Source organism: Lytechinus variegatus, chromosome 8 (assembly GCF_018143015.1).
Source record: "Lytechinus variegatus isolate NC3 chromosome 8, Lvar_3.0, whole genome shotgun sequence".
Lineage (NCBI taxonomy): Eukaryota > Metazoa > Echinodermata > Echinoidea > Temnopleuroida > Toxopneustidae > Lytechinus > Lytechinus variegatus.
The window spans coordinates 22,288,693-22,313,875 of NC_054747.1; the positions used below are offsets into that span (position 1 = coordinate 22,288,693).

A 25,183-nucleotide genomic window follows, 5' to 3' on the forward strand; every position below is an offset into this window, starting at 1 on the left:
TATTTTTGGTTATGTATTAAAAATTTTCAGCATGATTCAAATACAATGATGTATCAGACTATTTAGCCTATTCTGTGAAGTACGAATGAATATTATCATTTTTTTCTAAGTTGAGTAGTTCAATCTATCGTAAAGTGTATTTATACAACCGTTAAAATATTTACATGGCAGTTTCTGATTGCGCACTTTGTTTGTTGGTCAACATGTTGGTGATAAAGTCTTTTCATGTAAAACAAACGTTCTTCTGAAAAAAAGTTGCCATTAAAGGTGTCAAAAATGATTCCAACAACTGCTCAGAACGTCCGATTTTCAGCTCAAAAATAAGGAAATATGGGAACACAAAAATAAGCTCGCGCTTGCATTATTCATTTGGGCATTTATGTAATACCTTGTGTTGTTTATAAAAATAACGCCAAGATGTACGTAAGATGTTAGTTAGGAATAACCTTCGTCCCCCCCCCCAGAAAAGAATAATGGTAATTAATAAATAATATTAAAGAAAATAAAACAAGTAAAACATAAAACAATATGAAAAAAAAATCGTTTTTTAGAATCCGATCGGAAAGAATTCGGATGAGAAAATTGTTTTGTATATATTTGCTGGGAAGCCCGGTGGAGGTGTTGTGTCGCCCTAAATCTCAAGTTCGCAGTGATGCATATGCGATTCCTCTGATAGCAAAGTGAGTGTCTGAACCTTAGTGCTGTGTTATCAACATCATTAATGGCATTCTTTTCTCATTTAAATTCTTTAAATGAAATCACGTTTTACTTCCTTGGCTGTCCTAACAGGTTCAATTCTTTCTTCGTCAGATTTTCGTAATTTTTTATTTTGGAACTACTCTCATTTTTACCAATCAAGAAATGTTATGTTATCCCCAGGCTTGGTAGACTTCATTTCTAGTGTGATAGTTTGCGAACTTACCAATTATGTTCCTTTGTGTCCTCCTGCGCGAGCCGGAGTACATTGTCCAGTCGTCTCACCACTGCAACAATTAGAGGTTATCCTACGTTTATTGTAATAGATGTTAGAAACAGCACCAATTCGCATCTATTACTCTTTCGTCGTTAGTTTTTCGTTCGGGATCTCACAGCCGCAGAAGTAAAGACAGGTTTGGCTTGAGTATTGACCAGCGTCATCAATAGTCTCTATTTAAACTTACGACGTCGGGATCTTATCTCGGGTTTGTCTGCGTCCAGCTGACTAGATTCAACCTCTCCCTACGAAATGTTTCCTATAAATAAGTGGGCTACATGTTCTGCTATCAGTGGATCAGTGCTGACTTTATAGATGTAATGCTTCCTGAATCAGCACTGTGTAGCCGCAATCAGAGTCTAATTCCTCACGCACTTTCTTTTTATGCGGATTCGTTAACTAGCAGCGCAACGCAATTCATGTAGTCCTTTTTGTAAGTTCTTTTTCGGTAACCATGGAGGAAGACAAAGTAGAGTCTTGGGTGTATTGCAGAGTCCCCCTCTGAAGACCAGCAACAACATGATTGATGCTGCTGAATGGGCTATCATCCTATTTTCATTTATCGGTTTCAATTGTATTACAGTAGTTTATATGTAATGTTGATCGGAAAAGAATTAGATTCAGTTCAAAATTCTATGGCCTGATAATTGATTTGTAAGTAGGCCTACCGGTAGTTGAAGGGCTAAAGTAGGGAGTTTCGATTCTATGTCGCACGACAAATTCAAGAACATACATAACGCATTGTGAAACCCCATTTATGACAATGACGTCTCGGTCGAAATTGTTGAATGAAACAAAAAAGTTTCGTTCTGGATTCTGGATAAACGACATTTGCAATTTTTTTTTTAATTTTCAAATTTCAATATCTTCTTCATTCGCTTCTTTTTCTTCTTTTGCTTCTTCTTGTTCTTCCTCCGATGGGTGATGGAGATCAACAGCAGTCAGCTGTACAAAGACCTTCCATCCGGGAAATTTTCATAGATTTCACAGTGTTCTTAAATCCGTCCCCATTCCAGATGCGAAAGCTTCTAAGTGTTCTTGTATGTACGATGACAAGTCTATCCTGTCAGCTTTGGTCCTTGTTCTCGACATCATTAGTAATTACAAAAGTGCAAATATCTCGACTCGGTGTCAAAAATGTATCTGCAATGCTTAGACCAATGAGTTACTGGTAACTCATTGCTTATAGTTCTAAAAGGCAAAAGTAGTGCAAAGTTCTTTAATTTGATCCATAAGGAAACCCTTTTTGGGGATTGCTTTTCTTTGAAGAAATTCGAAAGAGAGATGGTGATCAGGGGGAACTTTTGGATTTTTGACAGTAAAATTGGAGGATTTAATATAATGAAATTTGAAATGCGTCTCGCACGGCGTGGACACACCAGCTTAACATTTTTGTTTGATTATGCTTCCTCTTAAATCATTCAGAAATCTGCATCGCTGTTGAATGATGCATGTGGAATGCCAATATTGATTTCAGAGAATTTGTTGTCCTGCCCCGAACAAGTTTTGTATTGTAGTAACATCCGTCATGTATTTCAAAAATAGACGATACATGCACAATGTCATTCTGAGGGCATACTCACATCTTCGTGGCGTTTTCTCTGCATTTTAAAGAAAATTGATATATGGTAATTAATCAGGAGAGAGAGAATTCTAAAATGCCACAAACAACAATCAAATAATACTGAATTTTGATTAGAAATGTTCATTTAAACATCTCCAAGAGAAGTGGTTATTTTAAAGCTCGTTTTCTTCACCTTCCTTCGAAATCAGCGGTAGAAGAGAAAGGGAGCAGGGTGTTTGTATGTACTTAAGTATTAATTTTTAGACAAATCATTGAGAAAGTTCATATCCTCTTCCGCTCTTCCCAAAACGAATTGGCGCGAAATTTGAAGGGGTATGAAAGGCTGAAAATGACAAATGCCTTATTAAGGAAGAAGGATTACACAAGCACAATACTTGAATTGTCATTAACTTTCCTGTAAAAGTAAGCAAGCTTAGACATAACTTTTAATTTACACTTCCATATTTTCTGTAAAAGAATTTTTACGCGGGATTTCATGGATATGCAATTTGGCTGATGATCTCACATCCGAACTTACCCTCTTATTTCATTAAATTGAATTAAATCTTAATTATTTCATTTTAAATACATGAATGTAAAATATGTTTCTATTGGAACAAAGCAATGATGACGTTAACGTTTATTTCAGCAGTCTATCTCATTTTTGTATTCTTGAATGAGAACATGCGAATAATTATAATTTTATTTTGATGATTTCTAAACAAGCAAGTCGGGACAGAACATCATTTGGTAGGTCATTGCATATTCATTAAGACATGCACAGAACTATTTTACCAGATTAATGTAATTCTGTTAATGTCATTGTTATCTTCGCGTTTTGTTACCTGATTTTAATACTTGTTAGAGTTTTTGCTCTTTTTGCATTAATCTGCCTATTTAAATTATCAAACTCTCAGCTTGGATAACCCTTCAACATTATATTATACAAAAATGTAACTACTCAGAAAGAACGGTAAAAAAAACCCCCAATGTTTTGCAACTGTCATTGAGATGAAACTGTTTGTGTTGGCTTCCTTCCTGCCTTCGCTTTCAAGAACGGAAGCGGTGTTTAATGTTCACAACACTCTTAACATAACAGTAGGCCACCTGACCTGGCCATCTGCCAAAACGTGTAACAATAAAATTGGTTTTAATAATATGAAAACAAATATTTCATCTGATTATATAGCTGTATAAAATTGACATCCCATAGATATGTGTGATTTTGAACGACCCATCTCTGTCTCCTCCCCCCTCATCCCGTTTCTCATTCATTTCATTTCATTTCATTCGTTTATTTCCATTTTCAACAATTACAGTTTCTTCTGTACATGTTGACATAGATAAATAACAAAACATATTTCAATTATTCCTGTACAGAAAATTATATTCAAGATTATTACAAATCAGGTTGAAAATGGAGGAGGCTGCTAAAAAGCGGAGCTTGTAGAGTGCAGCCTCCTAATAAATATTCTTGCAGTTGTTTAGCATATAAAAAAAATAAGGTACCAACTTGAGCATGACCAGTTGAATTAAAAAGAAAAATTGGAAATAAAAATAGAAAAGGAAATAAGAAAAAGAGAGATTAAAGGTCACCAGAATCCAGCCCCAGCACTCACAGACGGACCTCGCCGATCAACAGGAAAACGAAAGAGATGTATAAGTGTACGTGACATAATAAACATGTTTGATTAAAAAAATACAAGAGCTTGAGTGATGAAGAGTTAAATTCAATGGTTATCTTGAAGAAATTTTTTGAACTTATATTTGAAAGAATTAAGGCTTGGAGATTCTTTGATGTTACTATTGATAGTTCCCCAGAGTCTAGGGCCTTCAAAAGTAAAAATTGATTTTGCAAGGATGGTCCGGGGTAGTGGTAAATGAAATTCATCGGATTGACGTGTGGGATATTTGTGAAGGGTTTTGTTTTTGTTAAATGAAAAATTAAATATGGGTGGTAACATATTATTGTTTAACTGATACATGAATTGACCTAAATTATATTGGTACAGTGTTTTTATTTTTAGAATGTTATTGTTTAAAAACAACTCATCTGTGTGAGATCTCCAGGACAAGTTGAAAATAACACGCAATGCCTTCTTTTGTAAAAGTAATATTCTATCTAGGTAAGTTGAGTGTGTGTTTCCCCAAACAATTGCTCCATAATTTAGATATGGTAAAATTAATGTTGAATAAAGCATTTTTAGGGAGGAAGTTGGAAGAAAAAACTTAACTTTGTTGATAACACCAATATTGCGTGAAATTGTGCGACATATAGAGTCAATATGCGATTTCCAAGATAATTTGTTGTCTATTATGAGGCCTAAAAATTTAGTTGTAGTAACAACTTCAATGTCTACATTGTCTAATTTAATATTAAATGGCAATTGTTCTAAAGAATTGCTAAAAAGCATGCATTTCGTTTTTTGAACATTTATTGACAATTTGTTAGCCTTAATCCATTGTACCAATTCATCCAGTTCAGTGTTCAGTACATTAATTAAAATATTGGGGTTAGGATGAGAGTAGAGTACATTTGAATCATCTGCAAAAAGGACATAAGATAATATTTCAGAGGAGTTCTGGATGTCATTTATATAGATAATAAATAAAAGAGGGCCCAGGAGGCTACCTTGGGGAACACCCCAGTTAACATTTTGTAGAGAAGAATTTTGTTCATTTATGCTTACGAATTGTTTGCGATTTACAAGGTAGTTTCTGAACCACTCCAAGGCCTTCCCACGAACTCCATAATTTTCAAGTTTGTAGAGCAGTATCTCATGATTTATGGTGTCGAAGGCCTTGGAGAGGTCCAGAAAAACACCTATTGTATGTTCAAAGTTGTCAATAGCTTTTGTGATTTTGTCAATAAATGAGAGAGTGGCATGAGATGTACTATGTTTTTGTCGAAATCCAAATTGAAAATCGGAAATTATATCATATTTATTCAAAAATTTTAATAATCTTGTGTAGATTACCTTTTCCATAACTTTTGACAAAGTAGGTAATAAGGCTATTGGTCTATAGTTACATACATCAATCTTTTCTCCTTTTTTGTGCACTGGTATTATTTTTGATATTTTCATACTGTCAGGCACTACGCCATTACTTAAAGAAAGGTTGAATATGTATACTAATGGGTCAACAATGTATTCTATAACATTTTTTAATAAAATATTGTCAATACCATCGTGACCACAGCTTTTTTTGTTTTTTAAGTTGTTCACCATATCTATTATTTCATTTCTATGTACAGGTACTAAAAATAAAGAATTTGGATTTGGTTGGTGAATGAAATCCGTATATTTCTTTTGGGTTAAAGGTATATTATCTGCAAGACTTTTTCCAATTTGTGTGAAGTATTGATTGAATATATCAGCTATACGAAAAGAATCGTGTATTTCAACATTATTGTGCTTTATTGTTTTTATGCGTTCTTTTGTGCTTTGTTTATTTATGGCAGTGTTTATTGTTTTCCATGTTTTATTGATGTCGTGTTTGAAACGAATTAATTGATTTGTGAAATATTTTCGTTTTTCACTCCGCAATAGTTTAGTGAGGGTATTTTTATATGTAGTATATTTACGATGTGACTTTTCTGAGCGACTGATTTTATCAGCATAGTACAAGTTATTTTTGCGATTTATTGATCGTAGTATTGATTTCGATATCCATGGAAGTCTTGGACTCTTTTTATAATTCCTTGCCGTACACATTATGCCAGGCCTATAGACCACCCAACATCGGCTCGCACTATATCAGCCCCCCCCCCACAAAACAGGGAAAAATACAAGTAATATTTTCAATATCACAGTTACTGTCATAAATATGAAAACCATCACACATCATCTATTTCATCTGCAACTGCCACCACAATCGCAACCATTACTTTGAGTAGCATAATCACAATATCCTCGATTCGCTCCATCGCAATGATACCATCATCAATTTCACCATAATTTTAATTATCTCCATTATCACCATTACCGTCAACATGATCATTTACATCACCATTATTATCATTATCATCTCCATCCTCGCTGTTAGCATCATTAACATCACCACCATCGTCACTATCATCTTCATCGCGTTCATTACCATCATCAACATTGCCACCATCTGTTCTATCATCTCCATCACCATTATTACCATCATCAACATCACAACCATCTTTACTACCATTTACATCACCATTATTACTATCATCTCCATCATCGCTGTTACCATCAACATCTTCACCATCGTCACTATCATCTTCATCATCATCATTACCATCATCAACATTGCCAGCATCTTTTTATCATCTCAATCACCATCATTACCATGACAACCATTTCACGATCATCTACAATAACCATTACCATCAACATCACCAACATATTCATTATCAGCTTATTCTCCATCATCACCTTAATCGCCATTATTGCTGTCGTCATCTTCACGACCATCGACACTACCACTAATATCTTTATACTTAAAAATAGTACACTGCCAAAACACCGGTATTGATTTAACACCGGCCCAGTATATATATTGGTCCAAAGCAGAGAAGCGTTGAAACAACGTCATCAGTTAAGAATCAAACCGATATTGGTTTAACACTAATAGGTGTTGCTTAAATGCCAAATTGGTATTAGCCTAACGCCAACCCGGTGTTGTTTCAACACCTCTCTGGTGTTGACCAACATAGATACCAGGAAGGTATTACATTAACACCAGCGTTTTATAACTCTTGCCATCGAATCCCTCAGCGTGGTCTCCATCATAAACACCGTCAACAATATCACAATTATCAGAACCATCCTCATGTCTACCATCTACATACATGACATACATATACATAACTCTGAACATCACGCACGTTCAGCATCTTGTCCGAACATCACTACGTCAAAATAAATCAATATTCATCTTTCCTTCCAACTACACTTTGTAAATGAATGCGAATGCGAAGTTTCTCAGAAGGAACAAATGATTTTTCCAAAAGAACAACACGATACTAAACTGAAGACAAAAATAAAGAATAAAACATAACATTTTAATAAACGGAACATGTTTCAGAATACCCACTTTTTCAGAATTCTCGATACTGCTCAAACAGATTTTCAACTAAAAATAAAAGAAGGGATTTTCATCAAATGGAAACAACCTCAATTAAACCAACAGGTGTACAATTACCAAATAATGTTATCCATTTAATTTAAACCCACCCCTATCTGATAAATCCATAGACTTTGTAACTTTTTACTTCATTCCATTCAACAATTGCATTCCTTGTAATCCTGTGTAACTACATTCTTGAAATTTGTACCTGACATCCCAACTGTATATACAAATGACTCTGTTAATAATTTTCAGGCTGAGGATGAGGTGCGACACCTCGAAACATGTTCCGTTTATTAAAATGTTATGTCCTATTCTTTATTTTTGTCTTCAACAAATGATTTATTATCTAAGAAAAGAGTGGATTAGAAACGAAGTATGCATTTATAAAAAAATCACGTGTTAGAACTGGGAAATACAAACGGTGGAATCCCTCAGGGCTCCATTTTTTCCCCACTGTTTTGTATTCTGTTTATCAACGACTTGCATAGATCATCGAATTTATCTTCATTTAATATGCACGAACATGAAAGTAATCTTCTTTCACACATTACCTTTCTTTGTCAGTTAATTCTGAGCAGGGTTCAGTTGCTAAAAGAGATGGGACTGGTGCATTATTTCTAAATATATATATATATATATATATATATATACATACCTTGTCGAATTTTGATAGATTACATTGAGTTACACTAGGTAACTAGTTTAAAGATTATTTTTTGCAAATTTATAGATTACAAGGCGTCATGGATATCTGACATCGGTAATAATTTAAGGTGCATTTAATATCTAGATACACTCAAATAATTAAATATACTTTTAATTAATCATAGCATGTTTGAATTAACCGCACTGCAGCCTTGGAAAAGAGCGCGGTATATCAGATGGACAACTGCTCTTCTTAAAACAGAGGCTAATAACGAATTATGATTCATGTAGTTTATTGAAACGACACGGATCAATCTTTTACAACATTTTAAAATGCACATTTGTAAGTTGATTTTTTTATGCATTGCCTTAACAATCAATAATTACCCATCGTCCTTAGCGAAATATTTTGAGTAAAAAATGAATTCCTCCATTACTACGTTTGCCGCCTCGAGGTACCTCACATTCAACTTGGTAATTCCATTTCTTTGAATTTAGATACATTTCACTTTTACTGCAAAATTAAGTAATAATATTTTACACTGACAAAATAATTCATATCCTTTATTGGTAATATTCAAAATGAAATATATACATATATGACGATTGTTTATTACGCGTGTTTAATTCAGATGGAGAGAAAACAGAGACAAAAGGTACATCTTTGCGTGGTATGCATTAAGTTCCAACACAAAGGTTTTTCCAAGTATTACTAACATTTTCGACTCAAACCTCGCGTCTTCGTCAGGGATACGAAACTCACAGAGACAAGATATTGAAATAATAGATGCATTTATGATTGATTATGGCAGTCGTGGACACGCGTAGGTTAAACAGCATGATAATACATAAACAATAGCCGTACTAAAGGCTCGGGCTGTAAATATTAAGCGTAAGTAAGGACATTGATATGTCATAATCACTTGATACAGGCGCAACCGCAATTATGAATACGCATGAAAAGAATGAAGATAATCGATAAAGTCTTATTATGAAACTAATTCAGGCGAAAATGAGATGACAATGACCTCCGATATCACTCTTAAAATAAAATTTTAAAAATGAATAATTCCTTTAAAATATGAATTGTCAATATGTTTGGATGATAATTAAATGACTGCAGGACAAGAATGAATAATAGTACCTAAACTAGAAACAAAATATTGTGATAAAATGACTATTGAGGACTCATGAAGTATTCCTGAATTTCTTTTCAAAAATTGTATTCGTCCGAACACTTTTGGCAACAACATGAACAATCTTATAACTTGTTTTCTTTCCCCTTTTATTTCATTATATTTTTTCCCTTCTTTCTTCTTTTTTTTTTCATTTTCGTTTCTCTTATTCATTGGTTTGGAAGCCCCATGACCTTCCTGATACATGTTTTATTTATCTATGATATTTTTTTATGACCATGCATATCCTAGCAATCCATTTGTTTTGACCATTTCCATGTTAACTCTACGTTTTCTCTCACAATGATTTCCACTTTTTAATCGTTTGTATTGAAATCAACTGCTTTTACGATTGTCAAATTTCATTGGCAGCGTTTTTATAAGCCTTTCGTCGGTATCCCTGTTAATAATAATTACTTTCCGTAATTGCTATATAAAATGCCCCCCCCCCCAATGCAACAGTTGGTTGAAATTTTGTACAAAACTGCACGAAATGGACACCACTTGTATATAAACATGTATATATATAGAGAGAGAAAAACAAAAAATTATATATATATATATATGTATGTATTTGTGTCTGTGTGTATATGTATGTGCATATATTGTATACGTATTGTTACATATGTAATTATCAGTTATTATATATGTACATGTATATGCCCATATGTCCATCTGTTCCTCCCTCTATACAACATGTATGTTTGTTTTCATTGCTCATTGATGTTTATTTATGTTAGTGGCAATATCAAAAAAACAAAAAGAATATGTAATGAAAATTATTATGAACAAACTGATCAATAGCATACCATAGCTTCCATGCAGGGTATATAACGCCAAAAGCAAAAGTAACCTACATAAATTGGCTAATGTGAAACTTTATCATAATTATGCATGAATTTCGTATATTACAATTTATGATAATATCACTATTATTATCATACGAACCAAATCATAATGATAAAGATGAATAAAATAATTGTTACTCTCCAGTTAAGAATTCACCGTTACCACGTTACGTGTTTCATGTCTATCACCTCACTTCTATCAGTATTGGGTCTATGAAAGGCCAAGTAAGGGGCAAATAGTAAACTTCCGCCAGGATTTTTCAACACCCGAATGTTGGGCCGCATTGATTTGCTATTTGGTTGATTGTTTTTTTAATTAGATTAAACTGTAAATGTGATTAATCATTGCTTTTGATTTTTTTTGTAAGTCTTAAATTTTTCCTCATTTCATTTCCCTGAAGATGCCCGGCCTATTCCCAAGATACGCACATGCATGCACTTACATAATACCAATTGGAACTAGTATTTATTAATCCCCATTCTCAACCAAAATCATACCTTTAAAAAAAGAATATTTTTTTTTATTTTATATATCTGTACTATATGGTACCAGGCCCATTACTGGTCACGTTGTCACATCAGTCGTTTATCTCATAGAATATTCATTTTTTCATCAAGCAAGTAAACATTGGTTATGAAATATAGATTTTATTATTTTCGGAATAATGTAATCTGCTGTGTTTCAATTCTCAAATATTGATTTGATGTCATACATGTAGACATGTATTTGTGAATTGATGTTTGGACATATTTCTTCGTAAATAGGGTGTGTAAAATGATTTTTTTTAAAGAAAGGATAACATTAAACAAACAATTCTTTATTCAAAATGGAGATTTCAGGAATCCTTCAGACTGCTTTATTTTAGGAATGGTAAATAAATGAGCAGTAAAATCTTGATGACCCCTAAACGGAAAATATGCTAAACATGATACAATTGGGGTACAGTTAAGGACAGAGCTTCTTCAATTGAAGTTATTTTGTTTAATTGTGCAGACTCGTCTCAAATTTCATTTCATTACTTTCTTCTGTATGTAACACCAATACTATGTTTTGCAATGGGTGTATATCATGTACTTTTGTCTTTAACTATTCTATTGTATACGTGATTCTATTTCGATCGAATGGAATTAATACAATTTATTGATTCTTACCTCAAAGGAACATGACTACCAAGATCAATATTGAAACTTATAAATTGAAGATTATATAAAGTAGTTAGAAAATCGGCTACTAAACGCTTCCAAACATAATATTCTTACCAAGGAAACTTCACTAGTTTAAATAGGTTGAATAGAACCTGTCCAGTGTAAGATATCTCTCCTGATTAAAACTGTAAAAGGTAATACCATTGCCTCTCCGGTCTCTCAATCTTGTAATCAGATATGAGAGTTCGGATGTGTTTCAGCTCACCGGTGTACTCATCGATATTGAGCAGACCTTCATTGCGTCTTACAGAGGCAATAAGGATTGTATTGTCTTTACTCACAGCAGCATGGAGGTCATTTCCCCATGGTTTCTTTAATTTGTGCATTATATCACCTTTCATATCAATTCGTATTATTGCATTCCTGTACTGCTTCACGATCAATGTGTCACCATAACTTGTGATATGGGAGGGTTCATACCGATCGCATGGTATCTCCCTGATAGCCTTCCCACCTGATGGTGAGAAAACCTGTATCTTCTTAGCTCTCCTGTAGCTAACATAGATCAGATCATTGCTGTCTACAGTGAGATCACCAGACCCACCTTCACTGTAGCCTATAGTATCGAATGTCACATCCTGCTTCTCTTCATCTGATGTGTACAGTGAAATCTTATTATCAAAACCACGCACAGCATAACGACCATCAGAGAGGAATCCTACCTCACTTAATTTGAAATATTTGATGACTGTTTTCTGCAGCCGACCATCGGGAGAGAAGATGTCAATCCCTCGATCTGGGCTATATCCAACAGCCATCATTCCATCCTCTCTAGCAGCTGTGCAATCCAAACATCCTTTCTCTGAGATTACTGCATTGCATTTCGCCTCACTTTTCAGAAACCTTAGTTCCCACAATGACAATGTATGAGGATCGCAGCTTGGTGTATACTTCAGTTTCTCTGCATGATCGCCTACATCAGTAGCTGCCCTTTTCTTTGGATTATCCCTATCTAATACATTCTTCAATTCACCAGACAATGAATCATGAATTGCTACAACATCTCCTTCTAGTGGGCATTTCAAACTATTACTCAGCAATTCACTTGCATTCTCAATGCTCTTAACTAATCTCTCATCATCAATTTTCATATTATTTAAGCTCTTGGCTAATTCTTCTTTCTGGTCATCTAATTGCTTGTTCAATGTAATATTCCTCTCTTTTATTTTCTTGATAGCGTCTACGTAAATCTTGTTATTTTTTGCCTTTTCTCCATCTATGTGATCATTGACCCGTTTGATTTGATTATCAATACAAGTCATATGATTCTTGACTATTTTAAGTTTCGCCTTTCCTTGATCCTGTAGTAATTCAGAGCTCTTCTTGAAAGAAGAATTGTACTCTCTTAAATCTTCAACATCGTGGCCACTTTTTTCGTGGTAGAGCATGCGACATCTCATACAAATGAGCTTCTTACATGTCGTGCATACGTCAGAGCATTCGTACTCTTCAGATTTATGTACTTCTTCTTGACAGTAAACCTTCTTCTTTAAGACTACCCTACCCTTTCTGATGTCTTCAACCATCACTACTTTATGTTTAAGATTAGGTGTCCATGTGTCATGAGCTTGCAGACATGCGTTACACATGTTCTTATCACATTCGCAACAGAAGCGTGCGGCACTTTCTCGCTTGTCACACACGTCACAGAGCTGTTTACTATTCCTGACGTCATCAACAAGTGACTTAACAGGTATGTTAGTTTTAAGATTGGCAACATCGCCATCTGCGACATTTGTTGTGTTTTTACATATTGGACATGATAAAGTATTCCTCTGTACAGAGCATGCTAGAATACCTTGAATACATTTTGGACAAAATGTGTGTGTACATGAAAGTTGTTTTGGTTCATTCAGCAAACCAAAACAAACCGGACACTTTAAACTTTGCAAAACAGAATGCTCAAGTGTCGCCATACTTCGTGCTACTATAATGTACGTAAGAGAAACCTACAGTTATTGTCAAAATCTGTAGGATTTTGATATTTTAAACTCTAGTTTGCAGGTCAACCGTGTAATAAATAATACTCCAAAATGTGTATAAACCACAAATGTCTTTTATCCACAAAGGCAGCTCTGAATCACAGCAAAGGTCCTTACATGCCCAACGTGATTCATCTAGCTCTCTCCCTTGACGCCACCTGACGCACCCTGAGATAAAAGGAAGAAAAAGAAGAAAAATGCTTGATTTGACTTGAATATTGAAAAAGCATATGGATATGAGATAAATGCAAACAGAATGTTCTAGAATTGACTAGCAAACTTATTTCTGTGTGGTGCTTTGAGACAGTATAGACAACCCATCAACCAAACATTCGGCAACATTAGTCTTTCAAAAGCTATTCTCGAGCAACATGGTCTATAAAGATATATGTAACAACCATAACGCTGAAATTTCATCAAAACTGAAAGTAGAATTAGAATTTCTAATCATTTTTAATTTTTTTCTTAACTTCACATAGGTAATTGACATGTATCTTTACTGACAAGCAAAATGGATGGTCCTAACTTGACGGCAACCATCATCGATTTACTTTGTATTTTATTATTTGAAAAAACAATGTTTAATTCCTCCTTAATTACATGCAATTTTTCTAAAAAAATTTGATTCAATGTAGAGTTTCTGTATTGCAAGGCTTCCGAAATTTGAAATGTTGTATAATCCATATAACGAAAGACTAATAGCAATTAAATGTGTTACATCATCATCTCTCTTATCTTCATATAACCTAAATGTGCGAATAACACTTTTGAGAAAATGAAAAAAAATTACCACATTGCCCACATTTAACGATTCTTTTTAATGATCAATCTCATGAATAAAAATACAAATTGCGACTGGATGACGTCATTATGATCATTATGTCTTGATAGATGTAATGAAAATCAAAGTAGATTTTTAGGGTCAATAGCGTTGTGACAGATTTTGAGAATAAACTTGAATGATAAGGGTTAAACAAGATACCACCAAATAAATCGAGTAAAGATAAAGAGATATTATACACGAAATGACAGTGTTAAATCAGTAGCAGTAGAATAAAGAACTTGAAATATACAATATTTATTTAGAAGTAATCATACCGGATTAGTGAAAAGATACAGGTAGATTGTCAGTGATCACTCCGTCAAGAACCGTGCGATGTGGATGAGATCTATAGGATGAGGAGACAGATAATTTGTGAGTTCTATCGCTGATAAAATGATTTCTTGTTCATTATTGATTAAACAAATCATCTGCCATTATAGTTCGACTACAATTTAAGCGATCAAAATACCCCTATATGTATATGATCCACATTCTATCCGAATGTGCACCAGCAAAATTTAATGTACATATTGCGAATGTAAAATATTAGTCTTGGAAAGCCTGAGCCAAGCAAACAGGCTTCACTTTCGCTTTAAATTGATATTACCTGAAACATAAACAAGAAAATTTTCAGAAAACAATCCGAACTTTCAAATAGTAGGCAAAACTTCAACGATAGCAATAAAATCAAGCACTTTGCAAATACTGGATTTGATTAAAAGTAATCATACCGGTAGTGACTCGTTGGAATGTCTTTGGTCGCTCCTGGAGGATGTGGATAATACAGGTCTTAATTTGTCTGTGCTTCATCACTGGAAAGGAAAGACCAATAATGCAGTTTACATTGCTGAGAGATGTTCTGCAGTTGGTAGTAACAAAAATGGAAGGTTTTCTTAGCTTGTAATCTAGGCATGTATAGGCAACAGAAAATCTGTAATACTAATATACGTGTGTGATTGTCTGATCTGTCTACTGTGAAAAAGCTACTAACGGTGGCTGTAGAGAAGAGTCACAGATCGTTTATGATCGTTCATGAGCGAAGACCATAGCAACTCGCAGCATCAGACGCATATCGGCTAACAAGATAACTGTAGCCTCTGCCTAGCCCATTTTGGTTTTTCTTTAGTTTTTCCTGGTCTATTTGTTAGTGCGTAAGAAAGGTGACACAGATGCTTAAATCTAACAGAAAGTGTAAAGTTTGCCAAAAAGGGGTATTTTGGGGGCGCTGATTAAAAAAAAAAATAAAAAAACGCCTACCCAAAGCGATCTGACTAACGGGTCGGCCGCCATTTTGAAATCCAAGATGGCCGCCATAAAACATCATTGAATATCATTTTATTGACTTAATACCTGACATGTAAAACGAATATTTTGCTTACAGGGGTATTTTGAGGCGCTGACTGCTTCCCTACAATGTGAAAACATGGTCGATGTCAAAGCGGCCGCAATCTTGAAATCAAAGGTGGCCGCCATGAAATATCATTGCAATAATTTTCTTGATTTTATATGAACTATTGATTTATTTTTGTCATGTCATGACACTAAACACAGTGTTACCGTAAAAAAGAAATGTAAAATAATATTTTATTTTGATAAAAGAGATAAGCGATAATTTACATAAGAGGCAGATATGCCTTGGTAAGACAATATAAGAATATCTTAAAACCTTGTCCCGCCTTTGAAATTATAAAATACACACTAAGAAATAGTCAATCTAGGTAAATTAAGACTACAAATAAATCGTTTTGTTCCACAGTTAAAAATCCAACTATTTAGAAAATGTGCGAGGGTGTACCCGAAATTAAAATAATCTTTAAACTAAAGACGTGCAGCATTAACAAATATTGCTTTTGTGAGAAAATTACACCTGCAAGATGAATATTCGTTGAACTGCACTTTTTTGTAGGAATGAACTTATAATAAATTCCTAATACTCGTGGATAGGGAATTTAAAACATCGGGTGAGCCAACATCGTGCGAGGGTTGTAAAACTCCATATTAAATGCTTGTTTTGTGTATTAGATATGGATAGCATTATGTCGTTGAAACATAGTGTGATAGCAGGCACTAGATTGAAAGGGAAGTTTAAAGGAAAAGGATATCATCAACCACCAGACATTGCAGTTGAATATGGTCAGGGTATCCGAACCAACTAGCAAAAATAGAAAATTGCTTTGTTTACAACAGAAGGACTTAATATGTGACATTCCTTGATATTGTCCAAAGAAAATTGCAACATGACAGAACAGGTAGAATTAGAGAATTGTGCAAAATGTAAACTATTTTGTCAGGTACAATGTATTTAATATAGTGTAGTTTGTATTTCGAGAAAATGATTTACTGATGTGTTTCAAGTGATCATTCCATGAAAGTTGACTTTTAACGGATTTCCTATGATCCTAGTAGACACCTTTCTTAAAAAAAATAGGTATTGTTAAGTTCTAATCTGAAATCACACTTACCATTAGCCGTCCTACCTTTAAAATGTATATCATATGATTCAATTCAGTGATGGCATATTACCTCGAAACCCACTAGATAGTTTTGAAAGTGTAGGAGTCCTTCCTATGATATCAATATCATGATTGGATAGAAAAATACGTGTGTTATCCGCAAACAGAATGTAATTTAATGTGTTTAGCACCAAGTGCATGCCGTTGATATAAATCAGAAATAAAAATGGTCCAAAACAGAACCCTGTGGTAGTCCCCATAAAAAAACTTGGTATACCACATTTAGAAAAGTTGTGCATTGTCTTATATTTTAATGATAACTTGTACACCAATTTAGAACAATTATGCCCCTTACTCTATCCTAATCCAACCATTTTCTACCCCCCCCCCCCCGGACTTTACCAAAACGGAAGGGTTGGAAGCTTTTTTTCATCGAGTTTTGAATGTATGTAACAGCCGAATCGAAGAGTCATTAGTCTGAATTGGCTTATAACCATTTGGTCTACAGCCAGTTGGTAAAATGGTCTAAAATCGTTTGGTTTAATATCTTAAATGACAATATGACCAACTAGACTACCAACTGTGGTAAAAAAAGTCAATAGACCAAAGTTAATAATTTGTGCCTCGTATTTGTATTAGACAAATTTTGTTTTATTTTAGACCATTTGATGATTTGACAGAATGGGAATTAGACCAACTAGGGATGGGGTTCCAGTAAGAAATAGGCAAACAGACGTTCCTAAAGCACCCTTTCCGCAAAACCTGGGGGGGGGGTTGAGGAAGGGATAGTAGTAGTAATAGAAGCAATGGTAATATCATTTGATTAAATATATTTTTGTTGCTGAAGTAGTATTAATAGTACTAATAGTAGAAGCAGTAGCAGCTGTTTCAGTAATAATAGCATGAATATCATTAATATTATTTTCAGTAGTAATATTAGTAGAAGGAATAGAAGTAGCAGTAGTTTTAGTAGTAGTAATAGTAGTAGAAGTAGTAGTAGTAATGCCAAAGTAGTCCCAGAGGCAGTACAATTTAATTTGAAATATTTAGTATCTTGATACATGTGTATTCACGATGATTGATTCATATGTGGGAATCCCAACTTATAACGGATGTTGCAACATTTTATAGCAAGAAGTTCCGTTTGTTATCATTATTATCTGAGGGTGGGTTGATTTATTCGTTTTTTGGTGTTTTCAACTCATAATGAGTCAACTTTCTTTGAACATCATATGAAGTTCTAATATATTTATCATATAACGCAATGAATTATGCAATGAAGTTCTTGTAGTTTTCTTTTGTCCTACCAGCTACCTGTAAACGGTAAACGTGTAAATTTTAACATCATTTGTGTCGTGTAGAAAGTGCTTCCACTGTGCAAACGACTGCTCAGTATGTGTGTAATGATTGACGGATACATGATAAAAAAGCACACACACATACACGAACAAATACAAAAAATGGGTGGAGAGAAAAGCTAAGAAAGGCATCTGAAATTTGAGATGGTAAATTCATGAATTAATTTCTGACTACAGGTCCAAATTATAGTCCAAAAGTAGAAAAAAAAAGAATTAAGTTAATGAAAAGATTACGATTAAAATTTCATTTAGACTTCGTACAGAATACGTCTCTTTGACTGCCTATAAATTACATAAAAAGTATATGTACAATTTCGAAAAACATTTCTAAAGGGACGATATAAAAATGTAAGTCATAGAAACTATAATGTATTTCGATATTATGTCTACTTAACTGGATTTAACACTCATCCAAGCTCCATCCGCTGCTTTACATGATGTATGATGAATATTTTAGTAATGTATTCAAAATTTTCAGCATCATTCAAATACAATAATGCATTACACTATTAGGACTATTCTATGAAGCTCGAAGAATATTTTTTATTATTTAGTTGAGTAGTTCAATCTACCGTCAAGTGTATTTATACGACCGTTAAATTGTTTACATGGCCGTTTCTGATTGTGCACTTTGTTTGTTGGTCAAAATGTTGGCGATAAAAAACTTTGCATGTAAAAAAACGTTCTTCTGAAAAAAGTTGCCATTAAAGGTGTCAAAAATGATTACAAAAACTGCTCAGAACGTCCGATTTTCAGCTCAAAATTAAGGAAATATATAAGAACATAAAAATAAACTCGCGCTTGCATTATTCATTTGGGCCTTATGGAAAACCTTGCGTTGTTTGTAAAAATAAAGCCAAGATTTACCTAAGATTTTAGTTAGGAATAACCTTCGTCCCCCCAGAAAAGAATAATAGTAATTAATAAATAATATTTAAGAAAATAAAACAAGTAAAACATAAAACAATATGAAAAAAAAAATCGTTTTTTAGAATCCGATCGGAAAGAATTCGGATGAGAAAATTGTTTTGTATATATTTGCTGGGAAGCCCGGTGGAGGTGTTGTGTCGCCCTAAATCTCAAGTTCGCAGTGATGCATATGCGATTCCTCTGATAGCAAAGTGAGTGTCTGAACCTTAGTGCTGTGGTATCAACATCATTAATGGCATTCTTTTCTCATTTAAATCCTTTAAATGAAATCACGTTTTACTTCCTTGGCTGTCCTAACAGGTTCAATTCTTTCTTCGTCAGATTTTCGTAAATTTTTATTTTGGAACTCCTCTCATTTTTACCAATCAAGAAATGTTATGTTATCCCCAGGCTTGGTAGACTTCATTTCTAGTGTGATAGTTTGCGAACTTACCAATTATGTTTCTTTGTGTCCTCCTGCGCGAGCCGGAGTACATTGTCCAGTCGTCTCACCACTGCAACAATTAGAGGTTATCCTACGTTTATTGTAATAGATGTTAGAAACAGCGCCAATTCGCATCTATTACTCTTTCGTTGTTAGTTTTTCGTTCGTGATCTCACAGCCGCAGAAGAAAAGACAGGTTTGGCTTGAGTATTGACCAGCGTCATCAATAGTCTCTATTTAAACTTTCGACGTTGGGATCTTGTATCGGGTTTGTCTGCATCAAACTGACTATATTCAACCTCTCCCTACGAAATGTTTCCCATAAATAAGTGGGCTACATTTCTGCTATTAGTGGGATCAGTGCTGACTTTATAGATGTAATGCTTCCTGAATCAGTACTGTGTAGCCGCAATCCGAGCCTAATTTCTCACGCACTTTCTTTTTATTCGGATTCGTTTACTAGCAGCGCAACGCAAGTCATGTAGTCTTTTTTGTAAGTTCTTTTTCGGTAACCGTGAAGGAAGAAAAAGAAGGGTCTTGGGTGTATTGCAGAGGTCCCCTTTGTAGACCAGCAACATCATGATTGATGCTGCTGAGTATAGGGCAATCATCCTATTTTCATTTATCGGTTTCAATTGTATTACAGTAGTTTATATGTAATGTTAATCGGAAAAGAATTAAATTAAATTAAGAAATTATATGGACTGATAGTTAATTTGGAAGTAGGCCTACCTACCGGTAGTTGAAGGGTTAAAGTAGAGGGTTTCGATTCTACGACGCACGACGAATTCAAGAAAATTCATAACGCATTGTGAAACACTATTCATGACAATAAAGTTTCGGTCGAAATTGTTGAATGAAACAAAAAAAAAGTTTCATCCTGGATTCTGGACAAACGACATAATTTTTTTTTTTAGATTTTCAATCTCTGCCTTTTCTTCTCTTTCTTCTTCTTCCCCCGATGGGTGGCGGAGATCAACAGCAGTCAGCTGTACAAAGACCTTCCAACCATTTTTTGATTTCAGTGCGTTTTTTAATCCGTCCCCATTGCAGTTGTTAAAGCTCCTTAGTATTCTTATATGATCGACGACAAGTCTATCCTGTTAGTTTTGGTCCTTACTCATCATCAATAATAAAAAAAACATGCAAATTTTCTAAGGTGAATATTTCGACTCGTCAAAAAAAAAAAATATCTGCAATGAACTGACCACTGCTCAGACCGAGGAGTTCTAGCTAGTTCAAAGAGGTACATTTTCTTGGACAGAAATAGTGCAAAGTTCCTTAGGTTGATGCATTGGGAAACCTTTTTCTGATGGTTACCTTTCGGTGAAGAAACTAGAAAGAGTGATGGTAATTGGTAGAGATTTTTTTTTTAATTTTCGACAGTGAGATTGAAGGATTTGAAATCATAAAATGTGAAATGCGTCTCGCATGGCATTGACACGCCAGCACAACATGTTTGTTTGATTATGCTTTCTCTTAAATCATTCAGAATTCTTAATCGCAATTGACTAATGCATGTGCAATGCCGATATTGATTTCAGAGCATTTTGTTGTCCTGCCCCCAACAAGTTTTGTAATGTAGTAATATCCGTCCGGTATTTCAGAAAAATAACGATACATGCACAATGTCACGCTAAGGGTGTACACATATTTTATTAGCGTTTTCACTGTATTTCGTGAAAGCTGATATGATTATTTGTTAGGAGACAGAGTGAAATCTAAAATGTCTCAAATGATAATCAGATGATATTGAAATATCACTTGAAATGGTCATTGAAATACCTCCTTAAAAATAATTATTTTAAAGCTCGTTTTCTTCACCTTCCTTCGAAATCGGCGGTAGAAGAGGAAAGGGTAGGGTGGTTGTATATACTTTCGTATCAATCTCTAGAAAAAATCATTAAGAATGTGAACTATCCCCTCCTGCCCCTTCATAAGCGCCAAATTTGAAGGGGTATGAAAGGCTGAAAATGACAAATGCCTTAGATATTAACGAAGAAGGATCACACAAGCAAAACGCTTATAGTTTCATTAAAATAGGTAAAAGTGAACAACTCTTTACATAACTTTTTTTGTACACTTCTGAAATTTCCGTAAAATAATTTTATGCGTGATTTTCTAGATATGCAACAGTTACCAGGCTTATGATCTCACATCCGAACATACCATTAAATTTATCGTTTTAAATCGTAATTATTTACTTTTCCATACATGTCTGTAAAATATGTATCTGTTGGAACAAAGTCTGAACAATGATGACGTTAACATTTATCTCAGCATTCCATTTCATTTCATATTCTTGAATGAGAACATTCGAATAATCGCAATTTCATTTAACAAATCGGGACAAGTCGGGACAGAACATTATTTGGCAGCTAATTGCATATTCATTAAGACATGAGCAAAACTGTTTCACCAGAACAATATAATTTTGTTAATGTCATAATTATCTTCGTCATTTGTCCCCCAATTGTCATACTTGTAAGAGTTTTGCTTTTTGGGCATTAATATGCCTGTTTAAATTATAATACTCTCAGCCTGGATAACCGTTCAACAATTTATTATGCAAAAATGTAACTACTCAGAACGTTAAAAAGTCCATGATTTGCAACTGTCATTGAGAGGAAACTATTTGGGTTAGCTTCCTGCCTTTGGTTACCAGAACGGAAGCTATGTGTAATGCTCACAACACTTTTAAAATAACAATAGGCTACCTGACCTAGCCTCCTGCCAAAACGTTTAACGAAAAAAATGGTTCAATTTTATGAAAAAAAAATATGTTCCAGCCCGTTGTATAGCTGTATAAAATTGATCCCATGCATATGTGTGATTTTGAACGTCCCATCTCTGTCCCCTACCCACCCCCTCCCCCTCATTTCCGGTCCTCATTCCTTGCCGGACACATTATGCCAGGCCTATAGACTACCCAACATCGGCTCGCACTATATCAGCCCCCCACACACACAGAACAGGAAAACTTACAAGTAATATTTTCAATATCACAGTTACTGCCATAAACGTGCCTACCATCACCTATCATCTTCTTCATCTGCCACTGCCACCACCATCGCAACCATTACTATAAGTAACATAATCACCATATCCTCGATTCGCTCCATCGCAATGATACCATCCTCAATTTCTCCATGCATTAATCTATCATCTCCATTACCACCATTACCATCATCATTACCACCATGTTCACTATCATCTACATCATCACCATTACCATCATTAACATCACCAGCATCTTCACTCTCACCTTAATCACCATCATTACCATGATCAACATGACCAACATCTTCGCTATCATTTACATCACCATTATTACTATCATTTCCATCACCACCATTACTATCATCTACATCACCACCATTTTCACTATCTTTGACATCACCATTTTGATTATCGTCTACATCATCACCATTACCATCATTAACATCACCAACATCTTTCATATCACTTTAATCGCCATCATTACCATCATCAACATTGCCACCATCTGTCCTATCGTCTCCACCATCAGCAACGTCACTACCATCTTCACTATAATTTTAATCACAATCATTACCATCATCAACATTGCCAGCATCTTTTTTATCATCTCTATCGCCATTATTACCATCAGCAACATTCCCACCATCTTTACTACCATTTTCATTACAATTATTACTATCATCTCCATCACCAAAATCTTCACTATCGCTTTAATCACCATCATTACCATCATCAACATTGCCAGCATCTTTTTATCATCTCAATCACCATCATTACCATCATCAACATCAGAACCATTTCACTATCATCTTCAATTATATCACCATTACCATCAATATATTCACTATCAGCTTATTCATCATCATCAATATTACCATCATCCTCACTATCACCTCAATCACCACCATTGCTATCGTCATCACCACGACTATCGACACTACCACTATTATCTTTATACTTATTATCATTACCACTATTACTACACTGCAGAAACACCTATGTTGATTAAACACCAGTCCGGTATCTATATTGGACCACAGCAGAGAAGCGTCGAAACAACGTGCACCAGTTAAGAATCAAACACTAATTGGTGTTGCTTAAATGCCAAATTGGTGTTAGCCTAACGCTAAATCGGTGTTGTTTCAACACCTCTCTGGTGTTGACCAACATAGATACCAGGAAGGTATTACATTAACACCAGCCTTTTAGCAGTGTTCAACTCTTGTCATCGAATCCCTCAGCGTGGTCGCCACCATAAACACCGTCTCCAATATCACAATTATCAGAACCATTTTCATGTCCACCATCTACATACATGACATACATATACATAACTCTGAACATCACGCACGTTCAGCATCTTGTCCGAACATCACTACGACAAAATAAATCAATACTCATCTTTCGTTCCAGCTACACTTTGTAAATGAATGCGAATGCGAAGTTTCTCAGAAGGAACAAATGATTTATTATCTAAGAAAGAGTGGATTAGAAACCTAAGTATGCAATTATAAAAATCACGTGTTAGAACTGGGAAAAACAAACTGTGGAATCCCTCAGGGCTCCATTCCCTCCCCACTGTTTTGTATTCTGTTTATCAGCAACTTACATAGATGGTCGAATTTATCTTCATTTAATATGCACGAACATGAAAGTAATCTTCTTTCACACATTACTTTTCTTTTTCAGTTAGTTAATTCTGAGCAGGGTTCATTTGCTAAAAGAGATATGACTGGTGCATTATTTCCAAATATAGAAATATATAACGACCGATACTTCGTAGAATTTTGATATATTAAATTGAGTTACACTAGGTAGCTAGATTAATGCTTATTTTTTGCAAGTTTATAGATTATAAGGCTTCATGGACAGCCAACATTGGTAAAACATTTAAGGGACATTAAATATCTAGATACACTCAAATAATAAGATGTACTCAAAATTAATTCCAACCTGTTCGAATTAACCGCAATGTAGCGTTGGAAAAGAGCGCGGTATATCAGATGCATAGCTGCTCTTCTGAAAACAGAGGATATACGAATTATGATTCATGTACTTTATTGAAACGAAACGGATCAATCTTTTAAAACTTTTTAAAATGCACCTATTTGTAAGTTGAATCCTTAATGTCTCGTCTTAACAATCAATAATTACCAATCGTCCTTAGCGATATATTTCCAGTAAATAATAAATTCCTCCATTACCACATTTGGCGCCTTGAGTTACCTCAAATTCAAAACATAATGCTTTTCTATTTTCCCTCAGCTCATAAACTTAGTCATTCCATTCCTCTGAATTTAGACACATTTCACTTTAACAGCAAAATTATGTTATGATATTTTATACACTGACAAAATGATTCATATCCTTTATTGGTAATGTTCAGAATGAAATATATACACACATATATATATATATATATATATATATATATATATAAATATATATATATATATATATATATATATATATGACGATAGTATATTACGCGTCTTTGATTCAGATGGAGAGAAAACAGAGACAAAATGTACATCTTTGCGTGGTATGCATTAAGCTCCAACACAAAGTTTTCTTCAAGTATTACCTACATTTTCGACTCAAACCTCGCGTCTTCGTCAGCGATACGAAAGTCACAGAGACAAGATATTGAAATAATCGACGTATTTATGGTTAATTTATGGTTAATGATGATAATA

General features: G+C 34.4%; 1 protein-coding gene across 1 annotated transcript; it reads right to left on the reverse strand.

Moving 5' to 3' along the window:
* Positions 1-10,106: 10,106 nt before the first annotated feature.
* Positions 10,107-19,813, reverse strand: LOC121420165 (tripartite motif-containing protein 59-like). The gene is made up of 3 exons (XM_041614710.1): positions 19,497-19,813; positions 14,598-14,668; positions 10,107-13,667 (listed from the first exon to the last, which is right to left on the reverse strand). Exon 3 carries the CDS (start codon positions 13,431-13,433, stop codon positions 11,637-11,639), a length of 1,797 nt encoding a protein of 598 aa, XP_041470644.1. The 5' UTR covers positions 13,434-13,667; positions 14,598-14,668; positions 19,497-19,813; the 3' UTR covers positions 10,107-11,636.
* Between the last annotated feature and the right edge of the window lie 5,370 nt (positions 19,814-25,183).

Coding starts and splice junctions, on each gene's coding strand:
- LOC121420165 (XM_041614710.1), bottom strand. CDS start 13,433: ATGGCGACACTTGAGCATTCTGTTTTGCAAAGTTTAAAGTGTCCGGTT.